The sequence below is a fragment of the Hydractinia symbiolongicarpus genome, chromosome 2 (assembly GCF_029227915.1).
Source record: "Hydractinia symbiolongicarpus strain clone_291-10 chromosome 2, HSymV2.1, whole genome shotgun sequence".
NCBI classification, from domain to species: domain Eukaryota; kingdom Metazoa; phylum Cnidaria; class Hydrozoa; order Anthoathecata; family Hydractiniidae; genus Hydractinia; species Hydractinia symbiolongicarpus.
In genome coordinates, this window is record NC_079876.1 from 12,433,407 (window position 1) to 12,453,472 (window position 20,066).

General features: G+C 38.1%; 1 protein-coding gene across 1 annotated transcript; it reads left to right on the forward strand.

The window, feature by feature from the left end:
* The first annotated feature begins 9,704 nt into the window (after positions 1–9,704).
* On the forward strand, positions 9,705–10,727 carry LOC130629775 (uncharacterized). Its single transcript, XM_057443113.1, has one exon. It carries the CDS (start codon positions 9,705–9,707, stop codon positions 10,725–10,727), a length of 1,023 nt encoding a protein of 340 aa, XP_057299096.1.
* Positions 10,728–20,066: the final 9,339 nt, after the last annotated feature.

Below are 20,066 nucleotides of genomic sequence, written 5' to 3' on the forward strand. Positions count from 1 at the left end.
TGCATACATATAGTAAATTAGATTTGAAACAAGGTTAGCGTGTCGAAATTAAGCGTACAACTACTAAATACCACCATACATTCACGGTCTTCGTCGAATCGTACAACAAGATACTTGCGGAGAGGCTTCTCAAACCCCAGGATGCACAAGAGCTGGTCACTGACGAACAAAGTACCACTTGGGTAAAACACTATCGTCGAGGGGTTGAACAATACCAAGACTGCTATGATCGGTATGAAGCCAAGCAAGGCGATCAAACTCGAGGAGGTGCCGCTTGTGTCAAATCAAGAATATCCTGAAGAAAACCCCCTACGTGCAACTGATGCTTGATGGAGCTTGGTCGTATAGAAGTGATCGTATAGTAACAGGTAGTCGTCGTCTGTTGTACTATCTTGACGGTGGTCCTGAACGTCGTTTTGTGTGAGAGGAGTTGATACTAATCCCGAAGATGCTAAAGCACCTCCAGAGCATGTCAGGGAGTGGTGAATTTCTCAAGTCAGTTGCCATTGTATAATCATAGTTAATATCAACCTGTGGTTCATATTATTACCTAACCAAACAACAAAAAAGTCTTAATCATCCCCAGAGTCATCCTCATCGTCGTCGGAGTCATCATCAATCGGATGAAGGCGCGTATAATCATAAGGATGGAGGGTATAGAATGGGTAGCCATAGAGGATCCCCTTGATAACATTTGGCTGGCTAGATCCGAGAGCTTTAATCTGGGGTCCTTGATAACCTCGTAGCAGAGCATACCCCACTTGTTCACCCTCGCATCAACAATATTTAGGCCCAGGTGTTCAATATCATCCTCTAGCTCCAGGTCAATATCACATCTTGCGAATGTTGTCCACGGCTTTTCGCCTGATGCTACTCTGCCTAGAAGCTCGTCATCATCTGAATATTCAAACCCCTTGTAGTACTCCCCCATTTTAAATCTAAAATTTTTCAAACACTGTGGACAATACCCGGTAGTAGACTCCGCCTTGATGCAGCATCGCAGCACAGGTACATTGATTGATAAATTTGTCTACGTTGTTGCCACTGTACGTACGCTTCCATATTTTTGATTTCCGCCATCGCCACGCGGGGCGGAATCTTTAAAATCGCCGGATGGAAGATAGATATATATATATATATATATATATATATATATATAGAGACAGCACAGAGCCTGGAAGCCGCGGGTAGTTAGTCCTAGTATAGATACTCTGTACTTTTTCAGTTTATTGCATGGTTTACAGGCTAATAGTTTTCAACCAATGACAATACAGTATTAACATTTACGACCCGTCCCAAAGTCGCAATTTTTTAGGTAGCCAGAAAGCCATTTTCTTGCTGGTGAAAGACTAGAACTGCTATATCTGCATTAAGAAAAACGACGAAAAAGATAATATTGAATTCCTGTCTGTTAAACGTTCCAGAACCAACCGAACATACCGAAAAGTTGAGCTAGGTATCACCTAGAACATTCCAAATAGCTAGCTAGCTAACATTGAAGAAATTTTAAATTTTGGTGGTGTTGAACTGAACTATAGGTAATTAATATTTTAATTTAAAACTTCCCTGTAGCTACAGTATTTTTCTAACTTAACAAAGAATAGAATTTCAAGTATTTAGGCTAAATTTATAAATCTTTAAGTATTTTACAAAGTTATGCCCATGCCATCATTTATGCTGACTGGGAAAAAATAAAGTATAGCTAGCTATATATGTACCACATTTGCTAATTACATACCTTCCAACCCTGGAATCCTGTAAAATGGGAGATTGCGTGAACTTAGTTTAGAGTTTCTGTGAGGTGCTGCCATAGTTAGTGCCAAGGGAAAAAATTTAAGATTTTGAGCTTCTCTCTAGATCCTAACAAAAATTTTGCTGAGTTTAGAAGAGGTTGCTGATAAGCCGCAAACGCCCGCATAGGTAGAGACGAATTTGGGAATTTTTCGAATTAAATTGGCCCAAAACCACTCACACTTTCACGAACTCGGCCGGAGCATTCCTGAAGTGCAATTTCTTGTAACATCATGCAGAGTTCCGACTCACCGAAAACGCTGTGTATGCGAGGGCGGCCGCGGGCGTTTTTTGGGGGTTTTTTCGTTTGTAACCGCCCTAAAAGCCTGGGTCTGTCCGAAACGGCCCGAAATGCAACGCGAGCAAGCTCCTTAAATTCTTATGACAAGAAGGGAGGTGCTATTTTGTCGTCGTACTTACAGTTTATTATTTGTGGGATTTTATTACAGCTATTTATGAAATAAATGTTATAAAAACAGTCTTCCACTACCATTCCTCGATATTAAAAGAATAAATTATACATGGCAATAAATGTTTAAAAAATGTTGTTTCGGGTTGATTTCTGGTTTCTCCAGGCGAAATTTCAAGTTTTTGTTATATTGCCGACCGACAGCTCCATGGTTTCCGGCGAGTCGGCACCCTCGTTCACGCAGTCGATAGTTGAAAGAAGGCGCTTGAAGATAAGGACAAGTTCATTAATATCAGACCATATTTTGATGATTTTTGGACATTGGTATCAGTTGTTTTAAGTTTATCAGAAAATGTTTATGCAGAATAAGTTAAAAAAACAATTTGATTTTAGACTTAGCATTATAGTCAGAAGTTCCTGAATATGAAATCCCTGTTTCATAACAGCAAATATTAACATAGTTATTATCGTTTGTTTCAGGAACAATAAATTGATAAAAAATTAACAAGCCCAGAATTTTGAAATTGATAAAAAATGCTCTAAACTCCTTATTTTTATGAGTTATGTATTTTGCTTTGATTATGATGTTTTTAGGAACTTTCTGAGCAATTTTGCATATTTTTTATTTCCAGGACACAAAATTGATAAAATATAACACTTTAAAGCTGCAAAATTGTTAGGTTTTATCAGCTTGTGACCCCAAAACAAAAAGAGACAAATAACTATTTTTTTTGTACTTATTTTATATGAAAATACAGTTAACTGGAACAATACTGAATATATATCCCATGTAGAGCAAAAATGTGATAATTTCTTAACAAATCTGAATCGGGATATTTTTCTTTGCAAATACTGCACTTCTAGTTATTTTGTTATCAAATCCTGTCCAATTCATTCATACATAGTAAACATAGTATGGTAAACATACATAGTAAACATTTTCAACCATATGTGGCAGTAACCATTTATGCACTCAATACTCAATGAGTCTAACATAACAGTCTAAAAAAACTTAAAAGGGCAATAATAAAGTAGAGTTTGGTTATGTAAATTGTTAAGATTTTATCATTTTATTACCCCTAAAATCGTTTTTAGGCATTATTAAATAAGACTTAATATGATTTTAATGCTCTTTACGAAATACAGGACATTTATATCTAATGGAAAATGAGTATCATTCTGACATTTTAATAATTTTCGTTTGTTAAAAATTTATCAGTATATTGTTCAAATACTCTGATAAATTTGTGTCCTGAAATTTTTTTTTAGTGAATATACCATTAAAAAGTGCTTTAAATAGGATAAGGAGATTGAAAACACAAGGATAACCAAAGAAATGATAAATTACTAACAATGTTACTTTTTATGTACCACAACAGGTTTTTTTAGTATTTTGACCAACTTAGCTTTTGAAGAACAAGCATACGCAGCATCCCTCAAAATTTTAGCAAACTAGGCGGATTTATAAACAAATTATGAGGAAATTTTTCTTTTTTGCTTTTTTGCAATCTCCAAATCAGTGTCTGATATTTATGAACTTGTCCATAAAGAAGTTAATATATCAGTTTTTTATCAAGTAAATCTTATTGAAAACTATCGAAAACAGTTCTTTTTAGAACTTCGCTACCATAAATTATATAAGTTTATTTTTTAATTTTCTGAATCATTATATATTATTCGGGTCTATACAGGTTTTTGTCAGGCAAATACATAAGGTTTTTTTCAACACACCGAACTTGCTCAAAAACACCTGCACTTTTTACGGCATATGCAGCTTATTGACACCCTCGTTGGTTAAGGGGCTTTTGAAAAAATTTTTGGGCCCTGTTTGTGGGATATCGCCGTGCACTGTATTTCACGGACGGAAATCCGCTAAAGAGGGGGAGGGAGGTCGTCTAAATCCTAACTGCAATATACTGCTAACAGGGCCCAAAAATTTTTCGAAGCCCCTTAACGTATATACCTAACGTAAATGTATGGTTTTTATACAATGAAATGCGATATATGAAAGTAGGGTGACCGTACGGATTTCTCCATGGGTAAACTATTAGTTAGCCATATTTTGTTTGTTTGTCAGTCCGTATTTTGTCTGTTTGTCTGCCAAAAGCGTCTTGTGTAAAACCACACGAAATGTAATGCGATACATTAAGGATGGGCAACCCTGTGAATTTTTCCATTGGTAAACGATTAGTATATATTAATAATAGTCATATTTTGTCTGTTCGTTGGACACCCTTTCGTATGTATATGTATATATCTTGTCTGTTTGTCGGCCAAAAGCATCTTGTGTAAAATCAAGCACAAAATGAAATGCGATATATAAAGGACGGGCGACCTCATGAATTTTTTCAGGGTTAAACGATTAGTCTTTATATTGATACTAGCCGTATTTTGTATTTTTGTCGACCAAAAGGGACTTGTGTAAAACCACAAGCGAAATCATCATCATTCTCGGCTTAACGTCCGTTTTCCATGCTAGCATGGGTTGGACGGGGTATATTAATGACCCTCTTCCAATCTGATCTAGACTGTGTTAGATCTAAACTCAACTTCCTCTGTATCAAGTCTGAGGACGGGTGACCCCATGGATTTTTCCACACATAAACGATATAGCATGATATATGCTGTTTTGAAATTATGGTGATTAAATAACTGTATAAAAATGTAAATATGAAGGTCTCCAGGAATTGAATCCTGTCATACCAAGGCTGGGCATTGTCTTAACAATTTTAAGATTTTAAAAATTTCTTATATTGAAAAAACCCCCGCGTATTTTCAATTACAGGTCAAGAAACAACACAATTTTTTTACTGAAGTTACATCCTGAAAAAAATATTTTAAAAATAAGTCTTTTTTTCTCAACGAAAATAGTGTTTTAAAACAAAGAAAAGAGAAGAATAAAAAGTAAGAAAGTTTCAGCCTAGAAGCATTTTGCTAGTAAAATTGAAGCAGGTCAAAAACGCTTTTCTTATAGGAAAAAAAACGTGTATACAACCAGCTAATCTAGCAAACTTGTGGATTACAACAGGTTAAAAGCTAGTATTTTATAAACGATTTTCAGGTTATAATTTATTTAGGAGTGTGAGGTAAGCTGCTTTAAGTGCATGTTTCAATTAAAATTAGCGTCACATACTTTTTAACTTGATTTTGTGAGGTATTGGTATCTTAGCAGACATAAGTTTGTTAATTTTTATACCGTGCTATTGAAACAAAAAATTACAATGAAATTCCTTTTCTTTTTTTAGGTTCGACAACCGTGACTCGGCAGAGTATAAACGAGAAGAAACTCGACAGAGTATAAAAGCTAGTTATTCAGAACATTCAGATATTCAGAATTAATTGAACTTACTGAACCTTGAACTTGAATTTACTTATCGGTGAACTTAATAGTGAACTTATCGGTGAATTTAGTAGTGAATTTATTGGTGAAATTACAAAACGGAGGTTTCTCTAGCTTTTAAGATTTTTTTTTCTCGATCACACGTTACCACCGCTAATATGAACCTCGCATATAAAAGCTGTCGCCGTATGGTACTTTTACTTTCTGGTGATGTTGAAACTAATCGGGGCCTTGGATCTTTTACTGGTACACAATGTATGTGTAATTCCCTGTTTGCGATCGTTTGGTCGGCTCTTAAAAAAGTTTCTTTTTGGAATCCAGGTGATCTTGATCATATCCTTCGAAGGCACAAAGTGGTACACAAACCTAGGATACACAAACCAGTACTTAAGCGCAAGTGAGCTCCCAAATAGTTTCGTTCTTGAAAATGAGGTCATACAAATACAAAGTTTAGAAAATGTTTCTCATATTATTACAGACGATAGCACTTCATTACGCACTTTTCATAATTCATCTGAATCCGATAAAGGGCAAGGAATGCTGGGCATTATTAGCGGTGTTAGTTTTGCTATAGTTTGGGGCCACCCGCAAATTTATTTATTTGATCCTCATAGCCGAACTAGTTTAGGACAAATAACAGAACAGGGTACGTCAGTCCTTTTAAAATTTGATTCATTGCAACATGTTGAAAGCTACATACGCGAAATATACGTCACCCCTGGCGAAGCAATGTGTCTTGAAACTCAATATTTCAAAATACTCACAACTGAACAGATAACTGGTAACATTATGCTTAACATTCGCAGGAAAAGAAAACTAGAACAACACAGGAAGTACCGTGAATCCGAGAGAGGCCGAGTGATACAAAAAAATTCAATAGGCAAATATCAGAAAACGGAATACGGCCAAGCTAAGTTGAACGAGTCGATAAGCAAATATCGGAAAACGTAACAGGGACAAGCTAAGGTGAAAAAGTCGATAGGCAAATATCAAAAAACAGAAAAGGGACACGCTAGGATAAAAGAGTCTATAGGGAAATATCAAAATACAGTAAATGGTCGATCCAAGCTAAGAGAGTCGAAAAGTAAATACAAAAAAACGGAACAGGGCCAAGCGAAGCAAAGGGAGTCCGTAGGAAAATATCGGGAAACTGAGCAGGGCCAACAGGCACAAAAAACTGCAAAGAAACACCATGTAGTGGAAGGTAAAGCAACAAAACGTAAGCGTGTTAACAATCTGCTTGATTCTGATGGGCCATTTTATATATGTGTCATATGTAATCGTTCTTTATATAGGCGGTCAATTAAATTTTTTCGCCACGTCAATTATCCTGCCATTTCAGAAGAGCATTTTCGCTTCAGAGTACAAAGTTTTGATGGCAAAGAATACATATGTGCAACATGCCATTTAAAACTTACAAAAGGAAAAGTTCCTTCCCAGGCTGTATCTAATAATCTCCAAATGTTTGATCTCCCAGAATCAATGAGCACATTACGACGATTAGAAAAAATTATTATATCTAAAAGAATTTTATTTAAACGAATTGCAATAATGCCTAAAGGTCAGTGTCCTAAAATAAAAGGTGCAATATGTAATGTTCCAATAAAAGCCGATGAAATAAGCAATGTCTTACCAAGAGGAATGGATAATAATGGTGTAGTGCAAGTTGCGTTAAAGAAAAAACTGAATTTCAAATCTAACGTTTATTTAGAATCGGTAAGGCCAGATGTTATTCGGGAAGTTCTTTGTTATCTGAAACTGGTTAACCCTCTTTATTCAAATATTGAAATTAACCTCACAAACATACCACCTTCCTGGATTAATTTAACATCTGAACATGAAACTGGAAAAAGTGAAAATGAAATGAACGTTGATTTTGCAATAAAATCGACAACAAATAATAATATCGGTGATGTAAAAACCAAGAATGAAGATTTCCTGGACAATAGCGAAGAAGAGAATGAAAACCCGTTAAACGAGTATCGCTTGCCTTGCCAAGAAACGTCTTTTGTTCCAACTATTCCACATGACCAAATTGATGATGGAAATATTGTTATTGCTCCAGGAGAGAACAAATTTCCCATACCAATAATTTCTGATGAGCATTGTGAAGAACTTTCCCACCCCTATCTATTTCCAACAGGTAAATTCGGATATCACACGAAAAGACAAGTACCACTTTCCCCGACCAAGTCTTTCAACCAAAGATTACTGAATTATAGACAGAAGTTTGCCTCTGATACTGACTATATATTCTTTGCTCATGCAGTGACTCAACATCTTAATTTAAATAGTCGCATAAACATCGCTATGCAAAAAATTAAAGCGGATGGTCTTACAGTAGGAATGATGTCTGCGAATTTTAAAGAAAGAGTTAAATCGTTTATAGCCAGTGACGACGCTTTCACGTTTATGAACACGTTGAAAGGAACTCCTGCATATTGGAAACGATTTCTCTTTGAAGTTTTGGCTATGGTAAAACAGCTAGGACTTCCAACATTTTTTATGACTTTTGTCCTGTGCAGACTTAAGATGGAATGAACTGGTTAAAATCATTACTAAATTAAAAGGTAATGACATATCTGAAGAAGAAATCGAAAATCTAAATTATTATCAAAGAACAGAGATTCTTAACAGTAATCCAGTTCTTCTAGCAAGACATTTTTAATACAGAGTTGAGACGTTTTTTAAAACCATAGTGGTCAACGGACCATTAGGTAAAGTAAACTACTACGCGATTAGAGTTGAATTTCAGGTTAGAGGTAGCCACACATCCACTTTTTATTATGGGTTGTCAATGCACCAATTTTACGTAGCGATAACAAAAAAGAATATATTGCCTTTGTGAATAACATAGTTAAATGTCAGCTTTCTAATAAAGACAGCAACCCAGATCTCTACAAACTAGTTTCGACATATCAAACACATTCTCATTCTAAATCTTGTCGTAAATATAAAAACAAGAATTGTCGATACTCTTTCGGTAAGTTTTTTACAGACCGTACAATTGTTGCTGAGCCTTTACCTGATAACATCTCAAAGAAAGAAAGAGAAACACGGTTAAAAGAAAGAAAGGCTATACTAGAAAAAGTAAAAACTTACATAGATTTAAATTTGAATCCAAGATTCAACAATATTCTTCATCCAGACGAACCGAATTATAACCAACCAGGTACAATTTAACAAATCCTTCAAAGTTTAGCCATAACAAATAAAGAATATGAAAACGCACTAAGCATCTCACCTGATCCTGGATTTCAAATTCACTTCCGAAGGCTTCCAGATTCTTGTTTTATCAATAATTATTTTACTGAGGGTTTGAAGGCATGGGAAGCTAACATAGACATTCAACCTGTTCTTGATTATTATAAAGCAGTTTCTTACATGTGTGCTTATTTGTCAAAAGTTGAAAATGAATCTTCAGAGGCAATGAAAAAATCTGCATCGCAAGCACTAGAAACTGGCGATTCGTTATTTGTACAAATGAAATCAATTGCAAATGCTTATCGAAATCATCGTGAAATGTCAGTTCAAGAAGCAGTAGCTACTATAATGCCAGAAATATGGTTACGAAAGACATTTCCAGCTGTAGTTTTTGCAAATAGTAACATTCCTGAGAAGCGATACAGGGTATGTCGTAGCGAAGAAGAAATTTTAAGTTTACCACCAGAGAGTACGGATATTTTTAAACGAAACATGTTGGATAGATACATGGATAGACCAAATTTAGAATTTAAAAAAGGTAGATACCCCATGTTGGAACAAATGTGTTATGCTGAGTTCTTGTCAAGCTACTCTATGAAAATAAAACCGAAACCAGAAGAAGAAAATGACAGTCAACCAGAAGTACTTGAAGAAATAATAGCTGAGATTCAAGTCGAATCTCCTTATCCAAAAACTATACCTCTGATGTCATCAAAAGAAATGTTGAACTTGCGAAAAGAAAAATGTGTTCTAAGATACCATGTACCTAGTCGAGACAAAAATCCAGAAGGATATGCACATCATTTGCTCCTTATGTTTTATCCTTTTCGCCAGGAAGCAGAATTGTTAAGTGAAAACTCGAGTACTTACACAGAGAAATTATTGGAAAACGGTTTATTAGAAATTATAAATACAAATAAAAGAATATGCGAACCATTTGGTGAACTTGTTGAAGAAGCAATGATAAATTTTCACGCAAATGTAAATAATCTTGATTCTTTCGCCGAACAGGAAAACGACGATGTTACTGATGAGATTAGTAATATAAGCAACCATGACACTGACGAAATTCGAAGTAAAACCGAAAACATCCTAGTTTTTGGAAACACTTTTTCATCTATTACTGAGCCTGGAATTTCCGACGACGAACTCCATGAAAAGATTCGAACATTAAATAAAACACAAAGGCAAATTTTTAATGATTGGGTTAGAACTTACGTAAAAGGTTTAGCATGTAACGCACACCATAAAATTAAGCCAATTCACATTTTTCTAACAGGAAGTTCAGGTTGTGGAAAGTCCCATTTAATAACAACAATTTCTGACATGCTAAATAAAGCACTTTCCTATCGTGCAGGAAACTTAGAAAAGGATAAAATTCTCATTTTAGCACCAACCGGTATTGCTGCCATTAATATAGAGGGAAATACAATACATTCAGCCTTAGGTATACCAGCGGATAGAAATTTCACTAAAACCATTTCTAAGTTAAGTGATAAAAAGAAATGTATGCTGCGAAACAAGCTTTCAGAACTAAGCGTTATTGTAATAGATGAAATCTCAATGGTTTCAAACAAGCTACTTTTACATATTCATCAACGGCTAAGCGAAATATTTGGATGCGCAGATGACATTCCATTTGCAGGAATATCTGTTATAGCATGTGGCGATTTTTACCAACTTCCACCAATTCAAGCAAGGCCAGTTTACGCAGAATACAAAGATGCATTGTTAAATCTTTTACATTGCTGGAAGCATTTTAAGATTGCTGAACTAACGGAAGTTATGAGACAGCGTGGTGATCAACATTTGATTGAATTATTAAACAATATCAGAGTGGGAAAATTAGAAACGCGACACGAAGATTTACTAAAATCTAAATTTATTTCACCAAATGACCCACATTACCCCAAAAATGCAATTTATATATTTGCTGAAAATCAACCCGCCTCTGAGCATAACAAAAAATGCTTAATAGCATAACATCGGACGAAATAAATATCGAAGCTATTGAAAAAATTCCAGAAAATATACCCGTGCAACTAGTCCAAAATTTTAATTCTCGCACTCAAATGGAAACAGGTGGACTTGCGCGAAACCTTCTGGTAAAACTTCATGCAAAAGTCATGTTGACGTCAAATATTGATGTATCTGATAAACTCATTAACGGACAGATAGGTACTGTTCATCGGTTGAAAACCGATAGCTCAGGAAATGTAACAAGAATATATTTGAAAATGGAAGACATATATACTGGACTTAAAGCTATGAGAACAGATCCATATGCTATTCAAGAAAATGTTGTACCAATTAATAGAGTAGAGAAAGAAATCAAATTTAACAAACATAATCCATCTTCACCTTCTATGAAACGGCTGCAATTCCCATTAATGCTGTCATGGGCCTGTACTGTTCACAAGGTTCAAGGAAAAACGTTTGATAAAATTGTTGTCTGTTTTGATTTATTAAAACAACGAGCCTTTCATTCAGGACAAATATATGTTGCATTAAGTCGAGTCACAAGTTTAGACGGTTTATACCTAACGGGTACATTTGCTAAGTCAACCATTAAGTCAGACACACGAGCAACAGAGCAATACAATTACATGCGAGAACATTCAAAATTGACACAAAAAGAAACTGGTGTAATTAGCGAAAATTCTATTATGGTCACTTTGCTTAATACAAGATCCTACAACAAGCATAAAAACGATATTAGGTCCGACCGCGTTCTCATGGAAAGTGATTTATTATGCCTAACGGAAACGCAGATACCATTGAACTCACATTTCGACTCAAAACTAGATTACTTTACTTTAATTCCAAACAACAATGTGGACAAATTTTCTAGTCTTTTAGTTGGTCATAATGAAACTATAGAATTGTTTGATATTGTAAAAATTCCTGGTGCAATATTTTTTAGAATGACAAAAAGAACGTTTCACGAAAACGCTATTAATGTTTTGCTTCTATATCGTAAAAATTCTCTCAATAAAGATGAGTCATTATACCTTATTCAACATTTTTTGGGAAATGAAACTGTTGATATTATACTCGGAGATTTTAATGTGAATGCATTTAGCGATGAAAACTATTTCCTTGATTTTCTTACTGGATATAAACAAGTCGTAACCTCGCCAACTCATATATCAGGTTCACTTATTGACCATGTCTATATCCGTGAGAATGTATTAAATACTTTTAATGTCGAGACCTTCTTTAAAACTGTCTATTTCAGTGATCACGATGCAATCAGGCTTAAACTCTCTCTCTGATTTGAAAAAAACAACCTATGGAACATAAAATCTTTACAGACGACTTCAAACAACTTTTTTCTTTGTGTTTTTAACCTCTTTATTTTTTTTTGGCATTATAAACTTTTAAATTAATACTGTCCTCGATCGCAACGCATATAATTGCTTTCCAACATGTTTGATTAAAGCGGAAATCTTCAAGCCGCAGGGCTTTTTGTTCTTTCTGATATCTCAGTCGGTTTTTGACTTCTTCGTAGTGGTCAAGCAGCATCTATCACGCGTGTTTTTGTGGTTTTTGTGGTTTTTGTGTAACCACAAAAAGTTGTGCGCACCTACTCCATATCAATATCGAACAGATCTTTGAAGTACTCCCGCGTATCATCGTCAGGCAGGGTAAAATGGTTACACCAAGAGAACGCAGTGCCAAGGATATCATTCCTAAACCTGTTCCAGGCATGCACAGCATTTGGTTCATCACATTCTGGCTTTGAGACCATATTTGGGTACCTTGCACGTAAAATATTTATTCGTGTGCTCAGCTGCCTATGCTGGCACCTGATCATGTAATACCTGTGCATTCCCATTTTTCCACTCTCATGAGGATCGTTTTTGTCGACAACGCAGAGTACGTTGTCGTACGGGTATCGGTGAGGGACAAAGCGTTCAGCAAGCCTTGCATTTTCCTGACTCTTAACATCAATCTCATCTTCGAGGAACGCAATGGCCATATTTTTTTCTTTGATGGCTTGACGCTGTAGTTGCTCACGGATTTTTGGGAACATTGTTTTGCAGCAGTATTTCCTGAACCTTCTTGACTTGGTCTGCTAACTTCCAAACACCAGCTCATACATACCCTCATTGATGTAGAGGTCGTATTTTTGAGAGTCGGATGGCCAGTTCACCGGTTCACCCGCTAAGGGTGAACCGCTCAGTTTCCACTTGTGAGCGTAATTTTCACAAATGCAGTGGTTGCGGATGGTATTAGATGTGTCTTTTTTTGTACTCCAGTGCGCCTTGTACTACTTCTTTAGCACGCGTCCAGGGGCGACCGTTGATGGTTACGGTATGTAACTTGGTATTGTTAAATTCAACCAACAAGACATTTTATCTTACAGTTTTGGATCCGGGATCGTGTCTGCATGTACGGTGCTCGTGATTTTGAAATTGTGTGGCAAAGAGAGTATCGCCTTGCTGCGGGTAGTTAAGGTGAGCCACAGGTTCATCTTAGTAATTACTTTGTTCTCAGGGCACCATGTAACGTGACGAAGCGTGATCAATAAGTGCTCGCAGTCTACCTCGAATCTCAGGGCCTGTTGTATTGGTTTTCATCCACTTGAGTCCTTCGAGAGAGATAAAGATATCGTTGGGGTTGCCGTTGCTATTTCTAAGCCTTGCGGGTTTGTTTAAAACGGGCTGGAAGGCATCTGAAATGGCGGTCTCAATTGTAATATTTTTCATCTTGTAGTTTTTATTTAATAATTCCAGCCAGGTTGCTTGGGACAGAACTTATCACTCGAGAATTGGATGCTCCAGTCACACATACAAACACGCATGCTTGGAATTTTTCAGCCGGGTCTTGATCTCCTCCCAGTCACCTATCTGGTTCGTCTCCCTATCGTCATCCTCATGTCCGAACGCTCCAAAGGGTACCAGAGGAACAACTGCTTCTTTTGTTGACGGAGGTTCTTTGGCAAGGCTGTATAAGCCTGCGTCAGGAGCCAAAGGCTATGCCTACGATGCCTCCCACTAAAGGCAACCTCTCTTCGCCCGCCAGCAGCGACGATAGTTTTCCTATCTATTCGAAGAGCTGATCCTTGGTGTCTATCAGGAAGACGTAGTCATCTTCCCACAGCGAGGATTTTTCGAGGTAAGTCCTGTTCCACTGGATAGTTGGGCACAGTATGACTATGTTGCAGTAGTGCTGTATATACTTGTTTTAGAGAAGATCCAGGACACGCTGCGTCTTGCCACAACTTGTCGGTCCAGTAAAGACTGTCGTATGCAGATCCTTAACTACGTCTAGAGTCATTTATTCATGGCCTTTTGTGTCTACCTTAGTGACGGTAGACACAAATTTTCGCTGTTTACTTTTTCGGTACAATACTAGCGGGAATCCACTCCTTATTGACAGCCATCTCACGGCTTGCCCTTCCTGCGGCAAATTATGCAGTCATCTTCATGACATCGTTCATGTCCATTTTAGCAGAGGGCCGTGGTATCCCTAAGAGCTTCTTACCCGCAAGGGCGTATTCGAAAGTAAACCCTAGATCAACCACGGTCTGATAGAGCATGTCGATGGTCTCTTTTTCCTGAGGCGTTATCTTCGAAGTCATTTATTAAGGGTTTAACGCATGCGAAAAATGTCAATTTGAGGTTGAACAGTTTTGCGTAAGCCAGTGCGGGGCGAAGGCTGACGCTGCTGAGGCGCACGCCGATCTCCAATTTAAACAGGCTGCTCTTTTTCACACTGCTGCTTACGGAAGATATAGACCCCAACTGCTGCCGCACAAGCAAGTACAACAAGAGCTCCAGCGCTATACAGATATACGTCGTTTGACTGTACAGAACTGGCACCAGAACTTGCTACTGAACTGCTACCAGAAGAGGTTCCAGAACTTGCTCCAGAACTGGTGGATTGTACTGTACCATGTTGTTGTTTCAGTTGTTCCTTCCTCTGCTTCATCAGTGCCGCCAACTTGTGCCCCTGTGCTACACGCCCGGGATGCTTCTTGGTTATGACCTGTTGGCTAGTAGAGTCGCTCCTTTCTTGTATACCTCACAGCATACAAGAACTACTTCAAAACCTTTGACCTTGATTCCTTTTCTGCCCCTTCATCATCCTCCTCCGAACCCTCTCTGGACACCTTGAGCTGTGTGTGGTTGGTTATATGAGCAGCAACCAACTGAGGTGTCAGAAATTTGCGCCCCGTAGTTGTCAAGTACTCTTGCATGTGCTCGGGGATTTGCTCGTCGGGTATCTCCTTGACCACAAATAGCGGAGCCATCTCACTGCATTTATCGTACAGCTCCTGGGGCACCTCGATGTCAATTTGCGCAACGCCGAGATTTGATACCCGTCACGTCCCTCTCGTGGTACCTACAGAAGACAATCGCGGGGACACCGACCATGCCCGTCCGCAAGAGCTCGTAGGCCTCATTTCTCGTGCACTCTGTGCAGGCTTTTTGAACAGCTTTGCAGGCCTTGCACGTCTTGTTAAAGCAGTCTTCTTTACACTTGTGCTTACAAGGCTCCCCTGGAGCGTAGAGCTCTAGCTTTGGGTTCAACCGTAGAGACTTGTTCAAGACATAGCGCATCGACACGCCTGGTACACTAACAGCATTTTTCAGAATGTCTATCTCGTCATCGTGATACTGCAGCCTCGTCTTGTTCACCGCTTCAATAAAGGGTTCCACGTCGGCAAGGTTGTACTCCCGTAACCAGTTCATCGTAGTGACGCAGCCTCGCTTGAAAAACTCTACGCGGAATGTCTCGTACTCTTCAGGAGAGAGCGTGTTTTTCCCACCAAGACTACTATAGAATGCCTCATGGTTCAGTTTGTCGTAGTTCGACACCCATTCGTAAGGAAACACTAGCTTTTCAAGCCCACATTCCAGAGACTTGCACCAGCTGTCATGGCTCAGGCCAGGGGCAAGGAAGTTCTTGATATCGAGAAATTTGAACCTCGAAGTCGTAAGGAACATGTAGTCGTTGTCCTTCTTTGCCACGTTGATTTTATCGCTTTCAGCAATTTGCTCGACAAAGTACCGCTTGATCAGGTTGATGTCGTACTTCCCGCTGTTAAACCCGATCACTGCCACCTGGTTCACCCACTCGTCCCAAGATTCCTGAGTCTTCTTGGGGAGCATGTCAAAGTCGTCAGGCCTCGGGTACATCCTTTCGACTTCTTCGACGATGAGGGCCTGCCTTTTTTCCAGCTCCTTAACGAACTGCTTAACCAAGACCCTGGGATCCTCGTGCTTTGGATCCTCATTGAGACTATCGTGAATAGCGACACTTATTGGGATATGCTCCGAAAGATATGTTAGATCAGTTGTTTGCTGCTGGTTTAGCGGTGCTAGGAGAGCTTCAAAGTCAAACACGATGTAGTGAGGATAGGGTTGAAAGTCCTTCTTGAAGTACCTCTCGCTTCGGGATAGGTTCTCGCACTCCCAGACTGTGACGACGCCGTAGCCAAATTTTCGGATGCCTTCCTCCTTGGACTTGGTGGCGATGTAACGAGTCTTGTCCGCTGCGGTTATAATCGGTTGACAGGGACATCCGTGCCACTTGCAGTCGTGGTACTCGTAGACTGTCATGGTCTGAGGTTCATACCCGTCTACCCTGTAGAACTCATTGTCTTTCCCGTATCGAATCACGCGTTCTCCGCCGTGCCCACAAAGCGCATGGTGTATATGTCTTCCCGTTTGCTCTGACATGGCCGAGTAGCTAAAGTTCTCGTCGTAAAAGACCTTCTCCGACTTGCTAGGCATGTGCTTTACCTTCTCTCCTTTGCAAATGATTGTCGTCTTGATATAGAAACAGTGTCCATCCAGCATACCAAGGTTGATTGTGTCTAAACCCTCTTTGTATTGATTCTGACCGTAGACGAGTCTCCATGGTGGCTTTTCGGAGTTTGTCTTGGGTCAACGAGCTTTGTAGAACGTACCTACCCGCTTTAGCTTGGAGTTCTTGTAGTACTTTTGGGCTAGTTTGAGGGCTGGTATTGTTAGAAACTCTGTTCCCCGTTTTACGTCGGCCCTCTCTCTTACAGCCAAGCATCTCCAAAAGCATAGGATGTCCGTTCTGGCATCTTCACCGTCCATGGCGTAGATGCACCTCTTATTTCGCAACCAAGTCTGGAAGTGGTTTGCATTTTTCCATGAAAGCTTCGATTTCCCCCATGCTTGATAGCGACCTAGAGGTCTTGGTCTTGTGGTAGCCAGACACATCGCCACCACCTCGGTGAATTTCTCAGCTGAAACTGTAGAACACCTTGACTCTCATGTCTATACGAGGCGTGATTATTTGCATGATAGCAACGGCTAGTGGTTGATTAAGGTTCTTGTTGAACCGCCATGTCTTGATACGATTTCCGTCTTTCCTCCCTTGACTCCACTTCGACCACATCGTGAAGCGATATTGCTCTCGAAATTTGTTCCTTTGCCCTGTTATAATAGAAAGCAACGGTATCCCGCATGCTCTCTAGTTGATCGGCAAGAGCGTCACGAGTTGATGCTACTGGTTCCGACACGGTGTCGTATAATTTGCTGATAGCGTTCCTGAAGTAATTCATCCCTTTATTATATACAGATTTTAGACTTCAACTTTGAGTAGGTAATATCCCCTACTTAATTGCGCATGCGTCGATTTTTGTTGATGTCAGCATTATTTGGAAATTCCCCATTTCCAATTGCGTGCGATTGCGCATGCGTCGATTTTTGATGATGTCAGCATTATTTGGGAATTTCCTTTTTGCAATTTATAACCAGTTTTTGTCAAATATCGAAAGTGTTACTCACCAACTGATCAACCAATGTAAAACAATTGTGAACTTTAGGAACCATTAAATATAGCGACTTAAAAGTTGTTGACCTAATTTGGTTAAAGTTATGCCCTTTCTTCGCAAACGTTAAAGCTCGTCGTGTGGGGGATATTGTGTCAGTTCGGAAGATGCTTTAATCCAAAATGCGATTCCGTGGTTTTAAATTTAAATTATTATTAGAATTACGTCATTCAAATATGACGTATTGTTGCGTAATACCGAAATGCAATGGGTGTGCATTTAACAGGAGTTCGCAGAAAAAGCCTAGATGCACACGCACGTTTCGAAATGTAATCATCGTTCAATAATCGAAATAAATAAAACGAATAATAAAAATCCAGATGGTAAGTTGTCAAAGTTTTTTTTTATTATTCTTGGATATTATAAAGAAAAAATAAAAGCTAGAAATAAATCAAAATCGAAAAATTTTTTTCACTGGATACTTTGTAGATTGTAGAGAAAAACAGAAATATATATTCCATGGAAGATGTCGACGTAGCAGTTAGAAATCTCGAGATAAAATCATTATCATTTCTCTGTTTATCAAAAAGATAAATCATTCGGAGTTGCTGGTGAGTTTTAAGTTATAATAAAAAAGATTGATCTTTTGACCAAGAGAAACAAAAAGCAGTAGTCTTCTTTAAAAAAGAAAATCTTTGTGTGTGTTAAGGCTGAAATACACTATCATTTTTCAATGATCGTTTTCCAGTGATACATTCCAATGACATTAAAAATGACAAATTTTGGCGCAAATACACTATCATTAAAAACATGAAACTTGAGCATGTTTTCTTTGCAACATGGACTCTGAAGAAGAAATAGCAGCTGCTTTTGTTGTGTATATGTTATCAAAAAAGAGAGCTAAACATAGGAAAAAAAGCAAAGAAAAGTATGGGTGAAGCCGTATAGGCGAAATGAACTTGGCATCTACAATACTCTCATGTATGAACTGCGTGTGGAGGAAATTGCAGAGTATACGCGATTTTTAAGAATGCTGCCGAATATTTTTGATGAGCTCCTAAATCTCATAGAAGTTGACATTGAGAAAAAAACAACGCATTTGCGAGACCCAATTCCTGCTAAAGTCAAAGAAGCTGCAACTTTAAAGTTTTTTTCATGTGGGATCAATTACGTCGAATTACAGTATTTATTTCGCGTTCACAAAAGTACTTTGTCACAGTTCATCGCTGAAGTTTGCGAAGCTATTTACATGCGATTAAAAGAAAAATACCTCAAGGTAAATATATATTTCGTTCAGTAATTTATCAAGCGTACTAAACTAGCAGTCACACATTAATACCCTGTACTTTGTCAGCATTCACTTTCTGGGTTGAGATCTGACAAACTTTCTCGACTGTGATAAGTGTTTTGATATATGTTCACTGGGTGTCGGTACATATTCTGTAAAACAGGCGATAACGGCGGAGACACAAAGGGTGGGTAATTTTGTGTGGCATGTGTTAAAGAGTTCCTTTGGATCGGAGATTGAACGGGCGGTGTTCTGAAAGAGGGTACGGAGAGTAATCTCATCTGAACAACTACAGAAATGATGCGAAAGATATCAGGGATAAAATTTGTGCGTACTTTAACTCCACCGGTGCTGTTCCATGGCAAGAAAAATTTGTCTGAAATTTATAACCACCATCGAAGAAGTTGTTTTTCTTGTGAAGATGGAGTCACGTAGGAATAACAAGGACTAAAAGTATGGCCATTTACTTTCGTAAACATCATCTCGTCCTGCTCCACTTTTGTTTCTGTTGTTTACTTTCTTCAATTCTGCGCTGAAATAATTTCGCAGTGTATTTATTTTACTCCTCACTAATTTCTCTTTCTATCAGAGTCGAGAAAGTTTGTCAGATCTCAACCCAGAAAGTGAGGGCTCACAAAGTGCAGGGTATTAATGTGTGACTGTTAGTTTAGTACGTTTGATAAATTACTGAACGAAATATATATTTACCTTGAGGTATTTTTCTTTTAATCGCATGTAAATAGCTTCGCAAACTTCAGCGATGAACGATGACAAAGTACTTTTGTGAACGCGAAATAAATGCTGTAATTCGGCGTAATTTATCCCACATGAGAAAAACTTCAAAGTTGCAGCTTCTTTGATTTTAGCAGGAATTGGGTCTCGCAAATGCGTTGTTTTTTTCTCAATGTCAACTTCTATGAGATTTAGGGGTGTCAGATCTCTCTGGTGGAAAGCCTCCCTCACTTTGGATATATTTCTGTGTAAGGAACTCTTCAAAAATATTCGGCGGCATTCTTAAAAATCGCGTATACTCTGCAATTTCCTCTACACGCAGTTCATACATGAGAGTATTATAGATGCCAAGTTTATTTCGCCTATACGGTTTCACCCATACATTTCTTTGCTCTTTTCCTATGTTTAGCTCTCTTTTTTGATAACATATACACAACAAAAGCAGCTGCTATTTCTTCTTCAGAGTCCATGTTGCAAAGAAAACATGCTCAAGTTTCATGTTTTTAATGATAGTGTATTTGCGCCAAAATTTGTCATTTTTAAT

Excerpts from the sequence above, each read along its gene's own strand:
- LOC130629775 (XM_057443113.1), top strand. The coding sequence starts at position 9,705 with ATGATAAATTTTCACGCAAATGTAAATAATCTTGATTCTTTCGCCGAA.